The sequence below is a fragment of the Podarcis vaucheri genome (genome assembly GCF_965113315.1).
Source record: "Podarcis vaucheri genome assembly, chromosome: 5".
Lineage (NCBI taxonomy): Eukaryota > Metazoa > Chordata > Lepidosauria > Squamata > Lacertidae > Podarcis > Podarcis vaucheri.
The window spans coordinates 747,751-771,512 of NC_138763.1; the positions used below are offsets into that span (position 1 = coordinate 747,751).

The following is a 23,762-nucleotide window of genomic DNA, read 5'->3' on the forward strand; positions in this document are numbered from 1 at the left end:
TTAAGCCCCGTCCTTCATTCTGCTTGAGCGCGCAGGCGGAGTGGGAGGAGGATGGAGAGACCACAGAGCCATCTTCCTTTTTGCTGGGGGGAAAGAAGAGCGGAGTTTGAAGGGGCACAGCTTAGAGGGAAAAGTTTTCGGTGCTTTTGTAAAACTCTTTGATGACTCCTCCTCTGAGGCTATTATAGCCACAAAAGCATGGCTTTATTTTTACTTTTTGGTTTTTTTCCAGGGCCCGGTGATCCTACCCTGCACCCCTTCCCTGCAGGGTCAAAACAAAGCCGGAGCAGCCAGGCCCTCCAATCTCTGAATCCCTTGCTTTTTGTTTCTAAAATTGTTTTTCCTCCAGAGCTGATCACAGACCTCCTTTGATTTAGGAAAAAACAACAAAGCGAGCCGAGGGGCAGGAGATGAGGGAGTGGGCCTTGGAAAGCAAATCCTGCAGGGAGCTTGAATTCCTCTGGCTCTTCTTACGCAAGGCTAATTAATTTTAATGAATTGCACTTGCGTGTTCTGAGGGGCTTAGAGCTGGGCAGGTTGCCTGGGGCGAGTGCGGCGATGTCAAGGAAAGCCTTCCCTTCTGCTCTGCAGAACCTCTCCCTTCCTCCCGCTGCTGCTTTAGGGATGGGAGGGAAGGGCAGGCCTTTCCAGGCTGACACATTCACTGCCCACCGGTGCCAGGCGGCAAGACCTTTGCCGCAGTCCTGCTCTTGGCCTTCGGTAGTTGCACAGGGCCAGCATTTGGGAATGCAGCCACTGCTGTTGGCACAGGGTGATTCCTGGGCATAGAATGTGATCCCTCTAAACTTGACTGGGGCAGAGGGGCGTCTGTCTGGCTCCCTCCCCTCCGAGGGTCCTTGCTAGTAGTTTCACAGCCTTGCAGCGGGTGCAAAGGTAATTGAAACTTGGGTGTGAGGAAGGTGAAGTATTTGCAGAAGCTCCCCTTTTCCTTCTCTTTTGGCCTCCCGCTAGGGTTAGCCCACAGGGCCAGCGACTCCCTTCTGGTTTGCAGGTCGGCCTGCTCCCTGTGGGGTTAGTCCTGTGCCTCTAGACGCACTTTGAGACGGCGCTCCCTGTGCTTAGGCAAGTGGCCAAAGACTTTGCTCAGTATCTCTGGCTCTGCTTTTCACGTGTTCCTTCTCCCCTCCACAGACAGGCACCCTTACTGAAGACGGCCTGGATCTCTGGGGAATCCAGAGGGTTGAAAACGCTCGGTAAGCTGTTCCGTGGAACGTCACCCGCCTTGGGGGCTTTCTTGCTGTTAAAATAGGGCCCTCAGGCCAAACCAAAAGGGACCCCGTGCGCTCTCCTCTTGGCAAGCACTCAGTTCCTCTCCCAGGCTCCTCATCTGGTCCTGCTCTGCTCTGCCAGGTGCCAGGGCTGCCCATCAGAGGATGCCAGGGGAGCCCCTTGAAATTGCAGGATACAAGGCAGTTTGCAACATAAAAAAACAAAATGAATACACAGAATATGTAATGTAGTAACAAAAAAGCAACATGCCCTGCCCCCCGGCCCAAAAGCCCCACAATTAAAAAGCCATAGGTTCATTTAACCACCCCAGGCCTGGGAGAAGACAAACATGTTAACCTTGCTCCCAGGTATGGAGTGAAGGCTGCAGGGAAGCCTCCCTGGGGAGAGCATCTCACAAACGGGGAGCCACTGCAGAAAAGGCCTCCTCTTGCCACCCCATGGCCCCTTGTATCTAAACCAGTGGTGCCCATAGGGGGTGACAGTACTTCCTGGGGTGGGATTCCCTGGGGGGCGCTAAGCGGCAAGGGGGCAGCTGGAGGTGTGAATGACTCTCAGACCTTGAAAAGCTGGCAACCCTAGATCAAGTTCATCAGTTTTGTTGACTTGATTGAACTGTGTAGCTTTAGATGGCTTCTGAATAAATGTGCAATTAATTGTTGCTGTTACAAATTTTACAGTGTTCATCTCTTCCTTAGTGGGAATAATGCTTTTTACAGGGTAGGGGGCACAGGAGATGAGTCTGTGGAACGGGGTGTGTGGCGGCCCCAGACATCTCAGCAACCGAACTCCTCTGTAATGCTTGCTGGAGGAGGGGAGGGCGCTGCTCCTGTGCTAAATCCTTCCTGCGGTTTTCCCTTGGGGGGCTTCTGTCTGGCCCTGAGAGAGCAGGATGACAGAGAATGTGGGCCTCCTTTGCTGATTCTGCAGGCTCTTCTAGTGGTCTCAAGTTCAGCTGGTGCCCTCGCAAAGCTCTGTCTTGGTTCCAGCTTTTTTGCTGAGTGGAATTTGGCTTTTCTGTCGGTCTAGTCTGGAGGCCTAGGGAGGGAATCGGACCTTCCCAGAACCAGCTCACCTGGCTTGTGAATGACGCTGTCTTCCCAATCTTCTTCTTTTTTGGCATCTAGTTTCCTCTTGCCAGAGCAAAGCGCTTGCAGCGAGAGCCTCGTCAAGTCGCCTTTCATTGCCTGCATGGCAACCTGTCACTCCCTGACCAAAATCGATGGAGTCCTTTCAGGAGATCCGCTTGACCTGAAGATGTTTGAAGCCACTGGATGGGTGAGAAGCTGGCAGTTCGGTTTGGGGTTTCAGACTCCACAGGTGCAAATGAGGCATGGGTTTTAAGTGTAGGTCTGTGGCTAAGGGGCAAGATGTCAGTAAAATGAATAAATATGCAGCCAGTTCTCTTTGCGGTCCACATCTTGGGATGCCCGAAGCTTTGCAAGGCAGCAGGGCCACCCGAGCCGTTGATTCCACCCCTGAAAGGCCATAGGGTGGGATTCACCTTAAGGAAGTGGACTCCCACACCTACCTTGGCGGGGGGGTGGTGGTCAGGAGAACCCGCAGAGCAGCACACAGTGGGAGGAAGTGGTGGGTTGTTCCATCTGGCAAGAGGAAAGGGACGTTCTGTTGGAAAATTCCATCCCACCTTCAGTTGCAGACATGGAACTGTTGCATGTCACATGTCTGTTTACATACCAGCCACCTTGCTGGGAACCTCGGTTGTGTGTATGGCTTTTGCTTTTCCCTGTCTCGCTGAGAGAGACGACATGTTTCTTTGTCCTGATTTATGATGAATAAATCCGTAATTGTAGTATGCTTCCACAAGCCTCAGGCCTGTTCTGTGTGCGCATTTCACTCGGCTGATATAGTGTGCCCTGGCTTTGAAGCCTGAGAGGCAGATGGGTCTTTGCAGCGGGACGGCTGGAAGGAGACGATCCAGCTGGGGCTAGCCAGCTGGCCTTGCAACCCTCTGCATGCCGACACGTTCTTCACACAGTGCAAAGTTAGACTGTGGAACTCCCTCCCACAGGAGGGAGTGCTGCCACCAACTTGGGATGGCTTTAAAAGAGGATTGGACCATGGCATGGAGGAAGGGGATTCCTGGATGGCTCTGCTCTGCCTCCAAGGTGCTTCTGAATCCCGGTTGCTGGAAACCCCTGCAGGGGGAGAGAGATCCTCTTGGGCTCGGCTCGCTGCTTGCAGGTTTCCCACAAGAGGCACCTGCTGGGCCAGAACAGGATGCTGGCCGGGAGGTGGTTGCCCCCCCCCCCTTTTGACCTGATCCGGCTGGGCTCCTCTCTTATGCTCCTCACAGCTGGAAGAGGGCGTCTCTCACACATGCGCTTCCTTCCTTCCTTCAGATTCTCGAAGAAGCGACGGAGGAGGAAACCGCCCTCCACAACCGCATCATGCCCACCGTGGTCCAGCCACCCAAGCAGCTTCTTCCCGACCCAAAGCCGGCAGCCGACAAGGACATGGTAGTTCTGCGCAGAGCTTTCCCCCGCCTTGCCCCCTCCTCCCTGGAGCCGGGGGCCTTCCTTGGCCAGGGAGTCTGCTGCAGTCGCCCAGCAGACCTGTGGCCTCTTGCCACACGGCTGACCAGTCCAGTTGGGGGGGGGCGTTATCGGGGGGATGTGTGTCCTGGGCCTTTCCCTATAGATGTCTCTCAGAGGAACCTGATGGGGTGGGGGCTGGGAAAATGCTGGTGGGGCAGCGGACAGGAAGCTTCTTTGAGCGTCCAACGCTGGAGAAGCTCAGCTGCCTTCTCGTTCTTCTGGAAAGCAGTTGGCGCCTTGTTTAGGGAAGCTTTTAAGGTTTAATAGGTTATTGTATTTTAGTGTTTTGTTGGAAGCTGCCCAGAGTGGCTGGGGAAACCCAGCCAGATGGGCAGGGTATAAATAATAAATTATTATTATTATTTTTATTGATAGTAATGATTTTATTTTTCCTGTCCCCTCTCCTCCCACCCCCTTTGCAGGAGCTCTTTGAACTTTCGGTGAGTGTTCTCTCTCCCTCTCTCTCTCTCTCTGCTTCTCTTCTTGGCCCCTTCCCTTCCTCTCCCCCCTTGTGCTGCTGAGCAGGCCCTGACTCCCCCTTCCTCTCGCTTGGTTAGGCCAGTTACGAGATTGGCATCGTGCGGCAGTTTCCCTTTTCCTCCGCTCTGCAACGGATGTGCGTGGTGGCCAGAGCCCTCGGGCAGAAGAGGATGGATGCCTACGCCAAAGGGGCTCCGGAGGTGGTTGCCGGACTGTGCAAGCAAGAGACAGGTAAAGGGAGAGAGGGCTCCTTCCTCCCCCCCCCAAACCTTCACTTGAAAGGTGCTTCTTCTGATCCGTTTCCTTCCAATCCCCTTCCAGTGCCGGTGGATTTCGAGAGGGTGTTGGAAGAGTACACCAGGCAGGGCTTCCGTGTCATTGCCCTGGCTCACAGGAGGCTGGAATCCAAACTTACCTGGCACAAGGTCCAGAATGTCGCCCGGTAAGTTGGCATCCCAGAGTAACGCAGTTCCGCCTGGCAGGAGCGCTGGGATTTTGGGACTCTGGAGTGAGCGGGGGGCAGGTGCCCATTTGAAGCCGTGTGACTCCCTAGCCCTGCGGTGCTCTTAGCCCTCTTCCTTTGGCCTCTTGGCCCTGGTCCCTCCAGGCTTGGCCCTCCTTCCCCTTTACACCTTCCCAAGCACCTCGTGGGCAGCCTCTGATCCCCGAGATTTCACTTTTAAGCAAAAAGCCACCAACAGAGCTGTTTCCCACCAATTTGTCCAGTTAATTCAGTTTCTGAAAGACAACTAAGCTAGTGTTGAGTGATTTGTGCCTTTTGCAAGGAAGTCTTTCTTGAACCTCCTTGCGGCTCCTACGGCCCATGCCGTTGCTTTTGTCAAGAGCCGTCACAAGGCTCGGCCTCAGGCATTGGTGGGCACCACTGCTTTGCATAACACCCTGCTTGTGGGATTCGCACCCGCGGCCCATCCGCTTCAAGGCCAAGTTCAAGGTTTTGGGGTTTAGGACGCGCGTCCTGCGCAGGTTCCTTAAGGCACCTCCTTTTCCCTCGGCCATTGGGGGGAAAGTCTGACCTTGAAAGGCCTAATGGGGCAGAGTCCCACTTTGCAGTAGCTGGGAGGGGGGCTTTCCGATGCACCTGCCCCTGGTCTGTGGAACCCTCTCCAGAAACGTGGGAGACACGTTTGTTCTGTCCACCTTGTCTAGCTCAATGAAAAGGTCTCTGCCATTTTTGTATCGTTGCTGAATCTTTAGGGTGGTAGTACTACTTTTTAAACAGCCTTTTTAATTTTAAATCTTATGATATACTTGTAGATCACAATGAGATGCATGTAAAAGGGAATTCTTTAATAATAATAATAATAATAATAATAATAATAATAGTAACAGGTCTTTACTGCCTTTTCACCCAGTTTGGACAGAGCCTTTGGAGCTGTTTTTGCTGCCATGAATAATGTGTTGGCATTTGCAAATTGTCCCCCGAGTGACTTTTTCCTTGCAGTGCATCAGGCCCTGGAGGGAACTGTAGTTTTCCTAATGGTGTTTGTCTGCATTTTCTTTCTTTCTTTCTTTCTTTCTTTCTTTCTTTCTTTCTTTCTTTCTTTCTTTCTTTCTTTCTTTCTCTCTCTCTCTCTCTCTCTCTCTCTCTCTCTCTCTCCCCCCCCCCCGTTTTGCTGCAGAGATGCCATTGAGGGCAACATGGATTTCCTGGGTTTAATTGTCATGCAGAATAAGCTCAAGCAAGAAACTCCAGCGGTGCTTGAAGTTCTGCACAAAGCCAATATCCGCACAGTCATGGTTACAGGTTGGTGAGCTGCTGTTATGGAGCCATTTTGGGCTGCCAGGGCCTCAGCCAGGCCAGGGCCTCTGCGTTGGTCTTGTTGTTGGTGATGTTGTTGCTGCTGCTGGAGTTTCCATTCCAGCGCAGCCCCCTGCAGCCGAGCTCTCTGGGTGGCCCCCTCCCCCAGCCAGACTCAGAGCCCCTCCGCCCCCCTCCCCAAGCCTCTCCATCTTCTTCTGTCTACAAAGGCAGAAGCAGGTGGGGTGGGGGGCGGATCTTGTGCAGCCGCTGAGCAGGGCTGCGTAGTCCAGAGAGAGGGGCTGCACTGAGATGAATGGAGCAACCTTCTGTCAGCGGTTCCTTTCCTGTGATCCCTGCATTGCGGCGGGTTGGGCTAGATGACCCCCAGGTCCCTTTCAGCTTCGAGATTGCAAATGGAAACGAGGAAACAGCTGGCCCAGAAGGGGGGGGAGGGATGGCAGAGCGTAAAGAATTAGAAGGGCGAGGAGGGGCTGGCCAGGAGGGGAAACCGAGGCCCAGCGAAGCATGCCGTGCTTTTTCTCCGCAGGTGACAACATGCTGACAGCCATCTCTGTGGCCAGGGACTGTGGGATGATTCTACCCCAAGAAAAGGTGATCATAGCTGAAGCCCTGCCCCCCAAGGACGGCCAGACCGCCAGGATCAACTGGCATTATGCAGATGCCCTCGCCAAAGGCACTGATTCCCCACCAGCTATTAACTCGGAGGTAACGGCAGAGCTCTGTCGATCACGGGGGGGGGGGGGATGTTGCTGTTCTTCCCTCCCACCCAACCCATGTTGTGGTTGCTTGGAGCCCAGAGTTATTTATTCATTCATTTATTCCACAACATTTAAACACAGCATGATTGTAAAAAGAACTCAAAGCAGTTTACAAAAAACAGGCAGACAAAAAGATCAAGAAAAAATGCAGCAGTACTTTAAAATGTACAAAAAATTAAAATATTTAAACAAGATGAAACTGTGATCAGCTTTCTAAGTATATCTGGGTAGGCTTCCCTAAACAAGGATGTTTTTAGTCCAGTGAAGGCGTCTGCCTGAGGTCCAAAGTGTAGGAGCTGCAAGACTAAATGATCGGTTTCTTGCAAGTGCAAACTACCGTATTTTTCACTCTATAGGACGCACCCAACCATAGGACGCACCTTGTTTTAGAGGGGGAGAACAAGAAAAAAAATCCTCTCCCTCTCTGCTCAGCGCCCCTTCAGCGAAGCGGCAGGAGAAATGGAGCCCCTTCCATTTCTTCTCTCGCTTGGCTGAAGGGGCGCTGTGCGGCTCCCCCTCTCTGCTGAAGCCAGGAGAGTCTTGTTCTCCCGGCTTCAGCAAAAGGAACCTGAGGCCTCCGGAACGCAGCGGGAACTTGCACTGCACTCCAAAGGCTTCAGGCGGCTATCCCAGAAGCCTGGAGAGCGAGAGGGATCAGTGTGCACCAACCCCTCTCACTCTCCAGGCTTCAGCGAAAGCAACATGTAGCCTCCGGAGCACGGTGTGAGCGCTCCCTTTGTGCTTCGGAGGCTTCGCGTTGCTATCGCTGAAGCCAAGGAGCCTGCATTTGCTCCACAGGATGCACACACATTTCCCCTCAATTTTTGGAGGGGAAAAATGAGTCCTATAGAGCGAAAAATATGGTAAGGCTAAAGTGCCCCGGGAGAGCTGCCAGGTCTGTGGGTCAGGCGGCTCGAGGGGCGCATGTGGGGTCAGGCCATCTCATAGGTGAACTGGTCCCAAGTTGTGAAGGGCCTTCTATGCTAATTGTAATGCCGTGAACTTGGCCTGGTAGCAAATGGGCAGCCAGTGCCGATCTCTGAGCCCCGGGGTTCTCTGCAGACAAGGCCTCCCTCCTGACAGCTGTGGTTGTGCAGCATTCAGCACGGACGGCAGCATGGAAGACGAAGGCGAAGGCCTATTTTAAGACGGCCCCCGGCCCTTGCAGCTTCTCCTTTTCCAAAGGTGTTCCTGGTAGCATTGCTTAACTGTTTGCCAGAGGAAATTGGCAGCCGTTTCTCAGGCGAGCCTGCGAGCTGATGACCCTTGCTGTTTTGTCGCAGGATATCCCCATCAAATTGCCCCCCGAGAGACTCGAGGACCCCCACGTGACCAAGTACCACTTTGCGATGAATGGGAAGTCCTTTGCTGTCATCCAGGAGCATTTCCAGGACCTCGTCCCAAAGGTCGGTATCTGGAGCAGCTCTCGGGGGCAAAACTCCCATCGCCGGGAGATGAGCGGGAGGGGGATCATGGAACGTCTCTTCTAACTTCCTAGTTCACTCTGTCACAGGGCAAAGAGGGGGCGTTTCCCCTCCTCCCCCCACTTTTCTGATGTCTCAAATAGAAAGAAACAGATGAGATGATGACTTTTGCAGAAGAACACTTAATATTCTGTTTCCTCCCAGGATGGAGCAGGAGCTTTTGAGAGCTTTGTGCTGCTGTTTCTGCCCATTGTAGCGTCGCGTGAACCTCAGTATTGCTCTGACAGCCATCTTGGCTGTGTAACCAGAGCTGAATGCTAACCAAGTTCATGTTTCCTAACTAAAAGGCAAAGTTTAAGTTTGGGAGCTGCTAAGAATAAGGTAACCCTGCTGCATAAAAAGCTGAAGTTCCCATGTCTCCACCATGCGCCCCCTTTTCTAGAAACCTTCAGGAAGCTTCCAGGCGAAGTGGTTGCATCACGACAACACACTTGCCAGGCCTCCTGTGTGGCTTGCCACTGAATAGCCGTGATGACCAGTAGCCACTGATGGCCACCTCCCACCCCCAGTTTGTCTCACTCTTTAAAAAGCCATGCAACTAAGCCACCAGCTGGCCTGTGGCAGCAACATCTGCAAGTCCATGAGCATTTTGCATGTAGGAAAGTCCTCTTCTCCCTCCTGAGTCTCCTGCCAGCCCTGTTGCATTGGCCAGCCCAGAGTTCCTCATTCATTCATTTATTTCTGTCCCACCTTTTCCCCCAAGGAGGAAATAATAATAATAATAATAATAATAATAATAATAATAATAAGCCACCTTGAACTCCTTGGAAAATGGGTGGGGTAGAAATGAAAGAAATAATAATAATAATTTTACTATTTATATGCTCCCACTCTGGGAGGCTCCCAACAAAATATTAGAAACACAATAAAACATCAAACATTAAAAACTTCCCCATACAGGACTGCCTTCAGAAATAGTAATAATTATTTTATTATTTATATGGCACATGTTCTTCCTCCCCCCAAACAAAAATTGATACAACAACCCTGTGAGGTGGTCTCGGTTGAGAGGCAGTGGCTGGTCCCCAAGGTGGCCCAGGGAGCTTCACGGCCGAGGGGGGATTTGAACCCTGGTCTCCCAGGTCCTAGCCTGACCCTCCAGCCTCTACACCCCACAGAGACCCTCTTTCCCTAAACGGAAATGCCTCGGTCTTTCCTCCCTGGGATGGTTCTGGTTTTCCTTCTCTGCACTTTCCCCAGCCATCTCCTTTGAGGCACCAGGGCTGTGCCCCGTATTTTGAGAAGCATTGCGGGAGTTTCCCAGAGTGTGAAATGCATCCCTGCCCTCGAAATGCTTGATCTGTGCCCCCCCCATTTTAATTACGTTGCTGAGAGCCCCCCTCCCCTGTTTTTCAGCTTGTGTTGCATGGCACAGTGTTTGCCCGCATGGCACCGGACCAGAAAACCCAGCTGGTGGAGGCTTTGCAAAACGTAGAGTAAGTATCCCTCTGATTTTGACGCTGCTGCTTTGACCCGACTCTTCAGGCAGCCCCAAAGCTTCATAAAATGCTGTAGCCGCAGGTCTCTGGTTTAAAGGTGAGGGTTGCCCTTCAGGGAGAAACCATGCACTGAGTTAGGGGTGTTTCCCCTTCCCTCTGGGCCAGGGAGGCAGGAGCCGGTCTCCAGAGGTCAGCCCAGGCCACACCCCTGACCTCTTCCCAATCGGGGATCAAGCTTCAGCCTGCTTGGGGGCCGGTTGGCCAGTCCACTTGGCACCAAAGGGCCACTCTTTAAGTATCTGCCCCTGCCCTTCCCCACAGTGCCTGCCCCCTGAGTTGTTGTGTCCTGTCTCTGGGGGGCGGGGGGAGACAAGCTGGAGCTGCTCTCCCCTGGGCAAGCGCAATGCGAAGAAGAGGGCCGTGGGTCTTCCTCGAGTCAGAAGGGTCAGGCAGAACACCTTGCCCAGCACTCGCACATGGTGCTTGATGCCATGCAGAGCTCTCTGGCGCCCTCTGAGGGGCACAGCAGCACAGCCCTCCCTTGGGGAAAACGCATCCAAGTTTCAGTTTCTTACTGAATGAGTCATTACCCAAAGCGTTAGATGACATTTTTGTGAACTGGAACTTGCTGTGGAACTGATGTCAGAAGCCACATTCAGCTCAGCTCCTTGAGAGCGTAGTGAGAGCCTCCTGGATGAGGCTGGTGACCCAGCCAGTCCAGCGTCCTCTTCTCTCAGTGGCCACCCAGATGCCTCCAGACGCCATCAAAGTGAGTTCCGTAGTTGAAGTCTGTGCCGTGTTCTGAATCCTCCAGCATTCGGCTTTATTGGACGGAAGGAGAAAACATGTCTCTATCCACTTTCTCGATGCCATGCATAATGTTATACTTTTTGGCCCCCTCAAACGCTGTAACGGCTCCTTGCTGTGAAGAGAGGGGCCTGGAGGCCTTGCGTCCCGGCCTGTGTTGCAGAGAAGGCTTGTCGCTCTGGCAGTGGCTTTGCCAAGCAGCCGTGCCCCCTTGCCTGGCTCTGTGGGAGCCTGGAGCAGGACTGCCAGCGTGGAGGCCTCTCTCTCTCTCGCTCCAGGGGGCACCAGCGCTCTTCCTCTTCACCATCTCTGGCTGCCCGGCTGCCCCTCACCCAACGATGCCAGGCAGCCCTGCTTCTTCATCACAGCCAACAGCGGTGACTTGGGCAGCAGCTTCTCGTCTGCTTTCTTGCATGTAAATGTGATTTTAAAAGGCGCTTCTCTGGGTGTGTCCTGTTCTGAGGCCCAGGTTTCTCTTCCCGCTGGGAGTAACACCCTGGAACCATCTTTGCTGCAGCTCAGGATTCCCAGGCCCTGGTCCTGGTTCCCAGCCCAGAAGCGGGCTCGGGGGGGGGGGGGGCTTGCCTTTGGGCCAAAATGCTGTGAGGTCCTGGCTCTCCTTTGCTTCTTCACACAACGCATGGTGAAACTATGGAACTCCTTCCCACTGGAGGCAGGGATGGCCACCAACTTGGGTGAATTATAAGAGGAGGAGGCAGATTCATGGAGAGGACTAGCAGTGGCCCCTAGCCAGGAAGCCAGCGAGGGGAGAGTTGCTCTTGGGCTGGGGTCCTGCTGGCGGGTTTCCCATTGAGGCCCTCGCCTTCTCACGTTCTCCCCCTCTCTGCTCTTGCAGTTACTACGTGGGCATGTGTGGCGACGGGGCAAACGACTGCGGGGTGAGTAGCCTCTTCCGTTTCCACGCGATTCTCACCCGCGGCTCATTTGCTGCCCCGGGAGAATTAACCCTTTCCTTTCTGCGACTGGGCAGGCACTGAAGAGGGCGCACGGTGGCATTTCCCTCTCGGAGCTGGAGGCCTCTGTGGCGTCTCCCTTCACCTCCCGGACGCCCAGCATCTCCTGCGTGCCAAGCCTGATCAGGTAAGGGCCGCTTGGAGGGTCTTTCAGGTCCCACCTGGGCACAGCCGCCCCCTCCCTGAGAGGTGGGGGTGCCAGCCAAGAAGAGGGCCTGGTGGAAGAAGTCCTTTCCCTTTGGGGAGGGATGCCAGGTCAGGGTGCTGCATAGCCTCTCGCCAGCCTGAAGGGCAGCAGCAGCAACCGAAGCCCAGCACAGAATAGCCATGGGTGGTCAAGCCCCACTGGGGGTCCTGTGTCCAGTTCTGGGCACCTCCGTTTAAGAAGAATATCAGTGCAGCTGAAGGATCCTTGGCAGGTGGCTATCCAGCTTCTTTTTAGAAACCTCCAGCGAAGGAGAGTCCGGCCTTTCCAGGGAGTCCGTTCCCCTGCCCACCAGGAAGTTCTTCCTAAGCTCTTACCTGGCCTCAGGTATGCAGTTCTTGACTCACCTGGATTTACCATGTGGATTTATTTGTCTTCACAGGGAAGGCCGGGCTGCTTTAATAACCTCCTTCTGTGTGTTCAAATTCATGGCTTTGTACAGTATTATCCAGTACGTCAGTGTCACCCTGCTGTATTCTGTGAGTATTTGAGTATGGTGGGGCTTCACAACCTTGAGTGTGTATGTGAAGCTCTTCTTCTCTCCCTTTGATTGGCTCCGAGGCATGAGCTCCCACCCCCTTCCCTCCTCCACTCTCACCTGATAGGCCCTGAACAGGTGAGGAACAGGAGGGAGAGTTTCACGGCCATCTTTGCCCCCCCCCTCCCCATGGCTCATCCCTTGTGCAAAGTCTGTGGCATTCTTTGCTTCTCTCTCATCTCCGTTTCAACCAGAAATGCTTCATGGCAGGTGGTGAAATGGGTTGGGGGGAAATCACCTTGCAGAAGGCCTCTGAGCAGGTTCCCGGCGGAGGTGGGACGTGAGCCCCTGAGGTTCCAAGAAGCCCTTTCGCTTGCCCTCAGGGCATAAAAGAAACCTTCTTTCATCCCCTCTGAAATCCCCCTTGTGGTTCCTTTGCAGATCCAGAGCAACCTGGGAGATTTCCAGTTCCTCTTCATTGATCTCGCAATAATTTTGGTGGTGGTCTTCACCAGTGAGTATCTGTCTCCCCGCCTCCTTCACCAGCCTTAGCAGCTTGCAGAGTTGTGAGTTCTGCAGAATTCATTGTGAAGCTGATGCACAGGAAACAAGTGATACCCTTAGAAAAGGGGAGGCAACAAGCGATTTTGCAGCTGGAGATCCCAAACCCAGAATCCCGACTCCTTGCCCAATTCTGGTGTGTGGTTTCAGGGGGAAAGGGGGGCTTCAAAATTCAAGTTTCTGCGCGTCACCATAGCTCCTTTCCAGCCCCCCCCCTGCAGGTAGCCTTGTGCAGAACGAGCAGCTCTGTGCTCCTGAGTTTGCCTGGCTTACTTGGTGCAGAGCTTTGCTCGGGGGCTGTGTGTTGGCTCTCCCTTTGGGTCTCAGCTCCTTCTCTCTCCACAGTGAGCCTGAATCCTGCCTGGAAGGAGCTTGTGGCTCAGAGGCCGCCCTCCGGCCTCATCTCGGCTCCCCTCCTCTGCTCCGTCCTCTCCCAGATCCTCATCTGCCTTGGCTTCCAGACCCTGGGCTTCCTGTGGGCCAGGCAGCAGCCCTGGTATGAGACCTGGACCCCTCACTCAGAGTAAGTTGCCCCAGGGGGCTACGTCTGGGTCCACGGCAGGGGCAGGAGAGTTTCACTTTGGAATCTGTGGGACCCCACCTGCCCTTTGCGGACCACATCCCTTTTGGTGATGGAGGATGTGGGGGGTGGTGCTCCAGGAGGAACCATCTCAAAAGCGTCTGCCTCTTAATTTTGTTTATTTCTTATTTCATAAAATTTATGTACCACTTGATTGTATATATAAGAAAAAGCCTCAAAGTGGTTTACAGAAAGAGAAAACATTTATTTATTTATTTCGACTCCATGGTAGTCTGTCTCAGAAGATAACGGAGGAGTGGGCCTCTGATTTAAAATACTCAAACAGATTAAAATGACCACAACTTTCCAGGCACCTGGACAGGCTTGTCTAAACAAGATGGCTCAGAGTCCAACAGAGGTGCCTGTTTGATCTCCATAGGCAGGGAGTTCCGGAGGGCAGCTGCCGCCACACTAAATGATCTGGGTTCTTACAGATGAAGAGTGGGGCCCCTGTAGCAGCGCCACCTTCCACCGAGCGAAGCGATGGGGGGGTGCAGGTGGGGTCAGGCGATCTCGCAGGTAGACTGGTCCCAAGTTGTTAAGGGCTTATGTACTAATAGCAACACCCTGGGTCCAGTAAACAGTAAAAGTAGCAATCATAGTAATAATAATACTTTATTTTATTTTGTCTTAACTAGTGGGGGCATCTTTTTACTTGCTCAAAGTTGTGTTTTTTTAAACTGATTGATCTAATATAGCTAATTGCAGCCCTTGAAACGATAGACTTCCTTTCTTTAAGGACATTTAGGAGTGAGTTTGAGCTGGCAGCTCTCTGGGCCCTGCTGGCCTTGTCTCCTCTTGCTGGAGAAGCACCGAGAGAGAGATAGACAGGCAGAGCGTGTTAGAGATGCTCTAATTCCAGCCCCCCCCCCCCAGACCAGACCATCCCTATAGAAGGAAGAAGATGAAGAAGATTGGTAAAGCAAATTAGTGAACTATGCAGGACATACTAGATAATTTGAAACCCAAGAAAGAAAAAGGACATTGATTTTTAAAAGAGGAAATTCTTAATGCATACCTTGCAGGCTTGGTGTAGAGGCTTTTACACTGGTTGAACTTTTAAAAGTCACTTGTAACAAGATGAATAAGGTTTTAAAATTGGACTGTTAAGAATGTAAGATTTTATGGATGTGCATGAATAAGCATAAAATAATGGAACCAGGAGGGGGAGTGAAGTCAATTAAGATGTATGATTTAAATTTTTGATTGTGATGGGGCTTTTTTTTTTTTTTGTTATTATAAAATTTTATATATCTATATATATCTATATATATCTATATATATATGCAGGTTTTGGTGTCTTCGGGTGTCTTCCCGTGTAAGAGTCGGGGTGTCTGGGCGACGTTTCGACGAGGTCTCACTCGTCATCTTCAGGCTGGTGCTTTCGGCTTCTTGTTACTGGAACAGAGCAGAATCTGGTGTTTGAGTTTCTATAAATACTGTTGAGGGGTGTGGTGTATAGCCTCCAACGTTCTGGGCAGAGAGGAAGTTCCTAGATTAGTGTGCCTTTTCTTCTTTTGTTCCTTAATTACTTGAGGGATATCTTGAGTGATTTCATGAGTGATATTCTGAATACCACTGGGTGGGTCATTAAGTGTAGATTAGTTGCTAAAGCTTTCGTGTCTTGACCTCTTGAGCTTGTGAAGAGTTTTTCTGAGAAGATGGCTGTGCTGCATTTAGTTGTGCTCTGGCTTGGCTTCGTGTATAGGGGCGAGCTGTGATTTTGTGCCTTGTGCGATACGTGCATTTATTCGTCTGTTTGTTTGTCCAATGTACGTGGCTGGGCAGACTTTGCAGGGTATTTCATAGACCCCTTGGTTTTCCAGCTGGATTTTCATAGACCAAGGGGTCTATGAAATACCCTGCAAAGTCTGCCCAGCCACGTACATTGGACAAACAAACAGACGAATAAATGCACAAACAGACGAATAAATAAAGACACGAAAGCTTTAGCAACTAATCTACACTTAATGACCCACCCAGTGGTATTCAGAATATCACTCATGAAATCACTCAAGATATCCCTCAAGTAATTAAGGAACAAAAGAAGAAAAGGCACACTAATCTAGGAACTTCCTCTCTGCCCAGAACGTTGGAGGCTATACACCACACCCCTCAACAGTATTTATAGAAACTCAAACACCAGATTCTGCTCTGTTCCAGTAACAAGAAGCCGAAAGCACCAGCCTGAAGATGACGAGTGAGACCTCGTCGAAACGTCGCCCAGACACCCCGACTCTTACACGGGAAGACACCCGAAGACACCAAAACCTGCATTCCTGTACCCGTGAAAATCTACGAAAGCAAACATCTATATATATATATATATATAGATATATGTATATGTATATATGTATATGTGTATATATATATAAAAACTAATTCCCCACCCCCACCACTTGGGTTTTGCAGCGCCTGCAATGTTTCTAGGGGTCCCTTTGCCAACGCCTCTCAGCACAAGAACAAGACCCTCCACGACGAGCACAACATCAGGAACTACGAGAACACGACGGTCTTCTTCATCTCCAGCTTCCAGTACCTCATTGTCGCTGTGGCCTTTTCCAAAGGGAGGCCCTTCAGGCAACCTTGCTACAAAAACTGTACGTGTGCCAGAGTTTGGCCTTCGACGGAGAAGGGGCCCCGAGCCGAGCAGCGCTGGTGGGCAAGCAGGATGGGAGGGGGCTCTGTAGGGGGGCATTTCCTGCAGGCGCCCTCGCCCTCCGTGGGGTCCAGCTTCCTTGCAGAGGAGGTGCTGCCATTCTTTGATGCCCCCTGCCCTGGAGAGAGAGAAGCAGTTGGGCTCTTGCCTCTCTGCTGGCGGAATGGCTGTAGGAGAAGGGCAGAAGATGCCTGGGATTAGAGGGGCAGAAAGGAGCTATTAAAGGGCCTGTCAAAAGACCCGTCTCTCTTATATATTGTGTATATTAAAATGGATAGCCGCTTTATCTTGTCGAAGGCAAAAAACAGCAACCTCCAGCCAGCCAGCCAGCCAGCCAAGACTCCACATAGATACATTAGAAGCAAGGGGGGGCAGGAAATCTAATACATTAAGAACCCCCCACCCACATCTAAGAGGCCACAGATACAGACTAAAGGCCTGGTCATAGAGTCTTTTTTTCTCCTGGAGTCTAAAGAGGAATAGGGAGGAGCAGCCCACAAGTTGGGGAGCCACTGCAGAAAAGGCCCTGTTCTCGTGTTGCCACCCTCCAGACCTCTCATGGGGGGGCCTCTTCTACACAGTGGTGGGTGTTCTCGGAAGATTCTGGTTGGGCAGCGAGGGGGGGGCTCCAGGGCTGGCAGTGGCGGGGGGGGGGCTCCTTGATTCGGAGGGGGTCAGGATTGGGAATGGGCTCTGGGAGATGCAACCTCACAGCCTCCAAATTACGGCACAAGGAGATAGTTTTGCCAAGCAAGACTGCAGGGCTTTGCCTGCTCAGAGGTGTCTCCCTTCTCCCTCCCCTGCAGATCTCTTCGTTATCTCTGTGATCGTTCTGTATGCCTTCGTCCTTTTTGTCCTGCTGCATCCCCTGCAGCCCATCGACTGGTTCCTTGAGGTAAGCCCAGAAGAGGCCACCCTTCCATTCCCCGGTGCCATTCCCAGGGCCTCCCCCCCCCCTGGGCAGCGCAAAGAGCTCCCAGTCACTCCCCAGAGTGCTATAGGATCTTTGACGGGTTTTAATAGTAACACTGCCTGAGACTTTGCATGCATCAGGAATATCTTCTCCCTGCAAAATCAGATCAACCCCTTGGTGTGAGTGGGGGACCAGCTTAGAGGCCTTACAAATCCCCCCCCCAAGACATCTGTCCCTGCTGGCTTTCCAGTTCCTCCATGAGCCAGTGACTGTGTCACAAACTGCCATGTAAAGGCTCACTTCTGTGAGAGATCTTTATAAAGATCCGAAGCAATTATGGGGTGTTCTGAGGCAGCGTCTGAATGTATATTAGTCTCTCCCACTTGAGTCCACACATCATTAGAAATTTAAAAAATCATCCTCATGGGAGTGCTTTCTAAGCTAATGCGAGAAAACGGTGTAATCTTACTCTTGGGGATGTTTTCTCCTGCCAAACATCTATTAAGACTTAAGTCCTAGTTTGAAATAATGCCTGAGGGATCCTGCTGTCGGCATGCGGCCTCAGAATCACCCCCAATTCTCTCCATTTGCACATTCAGAACACGCTCAGGATCCCACCAGGAGCCTTTCCATGAAGTCATACAATTTTTTAAGAGTAGATGGTAAAAATTTGGCCGGGCCCAAGTTAGGGACCTAGGGAAGCGCAGAAGCTGGATTCTTGGGCCTTCCATTGTGTGCATCGTCTCTGCTCGCCCTTTTCACGCTTGCACACGCTCATCTCTTCTGCTTTGCAGCTGGTCTGCGTGCCGTATCCGTGGCGAGTCCGGATTCTCCTCATCGTTGTCGTCAACGCCTTTGTCTCCCTTCTGGTGGAGGTGAGTCCTGGCAGCGTTTGGAGCGCTTTCTCTGGCCAGGTTGGAGGCAGCGGCTGCGTGTTTTCTTCTTAAAATCTCAGTCCAGCAGGCGGGGTTCTGATTTGCACAAAGCCCCACGAAGGGAGGGGGGGGCGTTTCTTTCAGACCCTCCTTTGTCAGTGCCAGTGTTCTGGGATGGCGGGTGGCGGTGGTGGACCCTGTGAGGTGTCTTAAGTATGTAACGTGTGCGCATTTGCTCCATTATTCTGCCCTCCACTCAAGAAGGGTGTTGGGGGGGGGAGCAGGGCACTTGAAATCCTTCAGCCACCACCTCTCTCTGGCTTCCGGATCCCAAAACATCTAGCGTATCTGTGCAGCCACCGTGACAGGAAATTGCCCCAGGGCCCTGCCCCACACGCCACATTTCTTCTGCCCTCCCAGAACATGCTGCTCTTCCCTGTGCCCACCCCCGGCTTTGCCAGAGCCCCAGTTCTGCCCACGCTCTGGGATTGGGAACAGCCAGCCAGCCCCTCCCCATGAGTTGAAAGCCCCTGGCAGGTGGAAGCGTTGAACGGATCTCTGCCTGATCTCTGTCAGCACAGTTGTCGGAAAACATCAGGCCAGTCAGTCAGGAGAAGTGCAAACAAGGAGATGGTTCTCAGTCCAGATCTGACCAACAGAACTGAAAAGATCGTTTGGGCTTTGCCCCATAGCGAGGGGGAGAGTGTAGCTCTGGGGCTCAAATCCCACTTGCAGGTTTCCCATTTAGTTGGCCACTGTGAGAAGAGGACACTGGGGCAGGTGGGCCGTGGGCCCGATCCAGCAGGCCCTTCCTCTTTCCACGAGGCCTGGACCGGAGACCCCACCCAGGCACCCCCCCTTGTCCCAAGAGCCGAGTGTTTGCTAGTCCTGCCCTGAGAGAGAGAGAGAGAGAGAGAGGCCTTGGTGCTGCTTTCTTCTGCCCCGACTGTGCTGTTGTTGTGACCTTCTTCTTGCTAACCTGCAATGATGGCCTGCTCTTCTTGATTCTTCCCCTTCCCCGGAACACACCACAGAATTTCCTCCTTGACACCATCCTTTGGAAAGTTGTCTTCCACCGAGACAAGCAAGGGGAAAACCGCCTAGGCTCCTCCTCCTCCTCCTCTTCTTCCTTCTCCTCTTCCTCCCACCCATCACAGGTTGGAACACTGTGCTTTACTCTCCCTTGTCCACGCATGACACCCTCACGACTGGGGACGGGGTGGGCGCTTGTATGCTGGGGGGCGGGAGGGCCCACGGAGCTTGCCAGCCCTTGGCCCACAGCTCCCACCAGTCCCAGGCACGCTGCCCAGTGCCTGCTCCAGCCCCTCTCTGGAGCCCTGCAGAGCCAGGACTGCCAGTCGGGAGACCAGCCTTCCTCGCCCTCAGGACCCCAGAGGTGGTCGGACTACAACTCCCATCATTCCCGGCCAGTGTGGTCAGGGAAAACAGGGGCTGTAATTCAGAAACATCTGGGGATCCAAGGCCCAGAAAGGCTGGCAGAGGGAAGGCGGAGCCCAGGGTCTGACTCTGTGTCCATCCACTTCCTCTTCAGAGGGCATCAGTTGGGCAGGTCTGGGTGGGTCTCCCTTTCCCTAAGCCCGTCAATGTCTTGCCAGTGTTCTTAAAGGGGGGGCTTTAAACAGCCTCCTTGTGATGCTCATTGAAGACCAGGGGGGTGCTGGGGAAGGGGGGCTGTTAATTTGCATCAGGGTCAAGTTTGGGGGGGTTGGGGTTCTCCTCAGGGTCTCTGCCGCTGCCTGTCCCTTCCCCCAGAAAGGTCAGGGTGGCATATGTGTTCATCATTAGGTTAGGCTGAGGAGAGCAGACCCTGACGGAGGGAACGTTTCGTATAGATATATAGAGACAGGGAGAGGACCTGGCAGCTGGGCAAAGTGTGTTTGGTGGCACCAGGCGGGCACAGAGAGTGATGCTTGATGCCATGGCCTGCCACCCCCAGCCCTGTCGTGTGGCTCCCTCCGGCGCATGTTTCTGGGGCATCTGGCACTGCACTGCTGCCCTGGGCAGGTGGGGGTGCACCTGGCCTCTGCCCTTGGCTGTGGGGTCTCACCCTCTCTCTCTCTCTCCCGCCAGGAGGCCTTGGGGTGCTGCCGCGGCTGCGCCCTCCCCTCGGTGCTGGGCTTCCGGAAGAGGAAGAAGCCCCCGAAAGCCAAATACGTTCACTTGGCCCAGGAGCTGCTGGTGGACCCCGAGTGGCCGCCCAGGCCCTGCACCACGACGGAGGCCAAGGCCCCCCTGGCCCACCAGAATGGCGCCTGCCAGGTCATCACCGTCACGTAGCAGCGGCCTGGCCAGGCGCGTCCTCTTGCCCTCTCTGGAGACGCTTCCGCCTGCAGAGCACGTGTTCGGGGCCCTCAGGCCGCCCCCTCGCCCCCCTCCATCCCTGGAGAGAGAACTTTTCACAAGCAATGCAAAACGTTGGGTGTTTTTCCAGACGGCTTCTCCGAGCCTCATTCCGCTGGCCAGTTCTGGGCTCAGGCTCCGCTCCTCTCACCCCTGGGGGGGGGAGTTCTGGGCTCTGGGCAGCCCTGGCATAGCGCTGGCTCCTTCCGCCTCGGAGGCTGGCCTGGGGGACTTTGGGAGCCCAGCAAGGAGGAGGGGGTGAGTTGCCCTTACCAGGAAGTGTGGGTCTTGTGTGTGTTTGCCAAACTGGGTGCTGGGTGCCACTGGTCTGCGCGGCAGAGCCTGACCCTGGCCGCCTTGCGCGGAGCAGAGGGTGCCGGACCTCACGGTTAGTTTGCAAGTTCCCTCCTGGCACCCCCCGCTCTGTGCCAAGGTTGGCAGTCCCTGCGCCCGACTCGGCTTCGCTACAGGCTCCGTGCAGGAAGCAGGCAAAGAATCAGCCACTCTGGCTCAGCCATATTCTTTACTGAGAAATAGGCAAAAGAATTGCTCCCGGCCTCCACCACCAGCACCAAGTGCTTTAAATCTGCTGAGGCCACGCTAGGTCTCTGGCCTGTTTACACACGCCTGTGCGCGCACACCGAGTTGCTCCAGGGGCCAAGGGTCATCCGGCTACTCCTGGCTCCTGGGTGCCAAGGGCTGACCGCCCCTCCCTTCCCCGGGCTCTGTCTCTGTCCTCAGAGGCCCCTTGGCTTCTGTGGCTGGGCCTCCCTCCGGCCGTGGGGCACCCACCCCATCTGTGTATGTGTGTGGGGGGGTCTTTGCTTTTGAGGTTCAAGCCCAGGGGTCCTGCTATGCCCTGGGGCTTCTGATGCCCATGGCAGAGAGGCAGCCCATGCACTGGGAAGGGCACTTGCAAAGCCTTCAAGGAGGAAATGACCCTCTGTGGACAGCGTCTCTTGAGCGGCAGCAAAGCAGCCGGGTCCATTTCCTGCCATTTTATACCTCAACAAAAAGGTGTTGGAAGCAGCGTCTGGGAGGCTCCTGGTCCCAGAGTTGTCCTCCTGCTGCTGCCATGTCTTGCGGGGGCCTGGCCCCCAAGGGGGCAAACGCCTTTGGCCTCTGCCGCCTGCTTCCTTCCCCGGCTGCGGGCGTCCTTCCCACCGTGGTGCTGCGTCGTGGGGGGTGGTTGGGATCCGGCACTGTGACACCTCGGGGTGCAAGTGCGAGCCGCCTCCTCTCCCTGGAGCAGGTTGACGGAGCCTGTAGCAGCAGCAGCAGCAGCAGCAGCGACCACCTCTCTCTCCCCTGTTCAAAATGCACGGTTATTTTGCTTAAAAAGAAGGAAGAGATCCATGAAGCTATGCATCTTTTGACCTTGGGACTGTGACTTGCCAGCACTTCATCTGACTGTACAGGAGCTCCGTTGGTGTGTGAGAGAGAGGCAGAGAGAGCGTGTTGCGTTTCAGGAGCAATGCAGGAGAGGTCCTGGCCAGGGGAAGGGAATGTGTGTCTCTTTCAAGGAGTCTCGCTTGCTGCCCCCGTGCTCCCCAGTGGAAAACCGCTGGGAAGCAAAAATCGGGGACTGTCCTGGGCAGCCAGGTCTCCCTAAGGATCTTTGGGGCTGGGGGAAGCCCTTTGTCAATGTGGTGGCGAGAAGTGATCTGGCCTGGAGTTTGGGGCGCATTTGCTTTTGGCCTCCCTGAAGTCTGGGCTGGGGTTTAGCCGCTGTTCCTCTTGGGGCCAGCTTGAAAAAGAGGTTCGGCTTCTGGCCTCTGGAATCCAGCTTGCACGCCAAAATTCTGAGCTGGTATTTTTTTAAAAGATTAATAAATTGAGGACTCCTTTTCTTGCTGAATCTTCCTCAAAAGCTTGTGAATTCAGGTGAACAAGATGGTTTAACACTCCGGAAAGTTGTTTTGTCTTTCTGCAGTCAAATCCAGGGTCACGTCGAGAACTTGGAATCTGAGTTCCTTATTAAATTATTTGCGTTTTGTGGACCTAAAGTCTAAATTTGTCCTTCTTTGTGTCAGGATTGTAAATATGGCCAATTAAATATTTTTAATTTAATTTTAATTATTATTATTTATGCACATATCTAAAGGTCTAGCTCAAGAGAAGAATAACCAGATTTTTAAATGATATATATAGATATATATCGGTATCCCTCAGGGTTATTTTTAAAGCTTTTATCTTCTTCCCTTACCAGGTAGCTAATGATACGGTCATAGGATCTCTGGGTGCCCCTTCCATGTGTCTGTATGTCTTTGGGGGTAGCGGTGGGGCACATCTCTCCCCAGTCCAGGCTTGCACATGCGACTGGGGACGGCTCCCTGGGGCTCCAGCCTTCACGGTGGAGCCTGAAAACTGTGTGTGTGTGTGTGTGTGTGTGTGTGTGTCTATTTGTGCGTGTGCCCTTCCGGTTATTAGTGCTAAAATTCTACTGTAGAATACAATGCAAAAAAAGCCACTTGATTGGAAAGTGGAGAATCAATTTCTTATTGCAATCTTCACATTGGATACTTTTGAACAAAATTGCACTCATTTTAAAATTTATTTATTTTTAGTAGAGAGCATTTATGAGGATTGCCCTCCTAACTGGATGAGTTAGTCTACTGTAGTTATCAGGACTGTGTCTGCACAGGGTCCGAGTGAAAGAGATGAAGAATCCTTTTTCTTAAATGCTGCAAGTTCCTTCTGAAACGATTTCCTCCGTTGTCTCAGGCCTCGAGACTTGAGAAGAGCTCCATGACTTTATCCCTCAAAAATCCCCGTTCCAAAATGAAATGTTTGTATATTAGAATACAGGTTTTATTTAATGGTTCCGTCTGACATGCTAGCTTTATGCCACATAATGTCAGGCTTTTAAAAACCCCATTTCCAATGAACTTCTAAACTCTGGGGTCGATGACGCAGTCCCACTACCAGCTCCTCAGGTTCAGTTGATGGACGAGACCCGGCGGTCTCAGAAGGTTCCAGAAACCGGCCCCTTCGTTCCAGGGGCGCCGGCCATCTTCCTCCAGGAAATGTCTGTTTGTGCTGCTTTTATAATGGTACCGGTTGTAATAAAAGCATTTTGTGTCATTGTACATAGTCATAGCCCTGTAAAATCTTTTGTGTGCGTGTGATTTAAGCTATTTGAAATAAAGTTGTGATTCGCTTGCCCTTTTTCCATCCCCTGCCCCTTCATTTCCCGCCCACCATGGAAAAGGAGTTTCCTCCACTCTCAGGTCCTCCTGTGACCCGGGACTCTCTCAAGCCGTTCTCCTCGAGAGGAAACCTGCTGGCTGGCCTTTCCGGCAAGCTGAAGACCACGGTGCCGCATGGCTCCGTTCCGGGGGAAAGAGATGAAGTTATGTGAAATGGTCAACACGGAGCTTGCAGAGGAGGGGGGGCGAAGGCGAAATGAGCGCGGCCGGTGAAGTCACTGCAAAAAGGACCAAGTGATGTGATTGTGGACAAATAAAAAACCCAACTTTGCCTGCCTTGAGCTGGGTGGTGGTGGCGGGGGTGGGGGAGACTGGTTTGGCTGTTGCTCAGCCTGGGAAGGAATCTTGTGCTTGTGAAAATTACACCCAAAGAACACAAAGTTTGAGGTT

At 53.0% G+C, this 23,762-nt stretch overlaps 1 protein-coding gene across 6 annotated transcripts in view; it reads left to right on the top strand.

Annotated features, from left to right (window-relative positions):
- The window catches only part of ATP13A3 (ATPase 13A3), a 47,784-nt gene extending 24,452 nt beyond the window's left edge, over positions 1-23,332 (top strand). For 5 of the 6 annotated variants that reach the window (XM_082223893.1, XM_082223890.1, XM_082223891.1 and 2 more), the window contains exons 14-33: positions 1,153-1,214; positions 2,376-2,526; positions 3,612-3,728; positions 4,229-4,246; positions 4,364-4,517; positions 4,608-4,728; positions 5,927-6,051; positions 6,596-6,774; positions 8,111-8,233; positions 9,668-9,747; positions 11,414-11,456; positions 11,549-11,658; positions 12,119-12,215; positions 12,656-12,728; positions 13,121-13,298; positions 15,768-15,955; positions 16,821-16,909; positions 17,722-17,802; positions 18,837-18,959; positions 19,894-23,332. In XM_082223893.1, the coding sequence (XP_082080019.1) occupies positions 1,153-1,214; positions 2,376-2,526; positions 3,612-3,728; positions 4,229-4,246; positions 4,364-4,517; positions 4,608-4,728; positions 5,927-6,051; positions 6,596-6,774; positions 8,111-8,233; positions 9,668-9,747; positions 11,414-11,456; positions 11,549-11,658; positions 12,119-12,215; positions 12,656-12,728; positions 13,121-13,298; positions 15,768-15,955; positions 16,821-16,909; positions 17,722-17,802; positions 18,837-18,959; positions 19,894-20,100 (2,319 nt within the window). In that variant the 3' untranslated portion in view covers positions 20,101-23,332. The remainder of the gene's footprint in view (positions 1-1,152; positions 1,215-2,375; positions 2,527-3,611; positions 3,729-4,228; positions 4,247-4,363; positions 4,518-4,607; positions 4,729-5,926; positions 6,052-6,595; positions 6,775-8,110; positions 8,234-9,667; positions 9,748-11,413; positions 11,457-11,548; positions 11,659-12,118; positions 12,216-12,655; positions 12,729-13,120; positions 13,299-15,767; positions 15,956-16,820; positions 16,910-17,721; positions 17,803-18,836; positions 18,960-19,893) is intronic. The other variant, XM_082223892.1, reaches the window with a different exon arrangement.
- Positions 23,333-23,762: the final 430 nt, after the last annotated feature.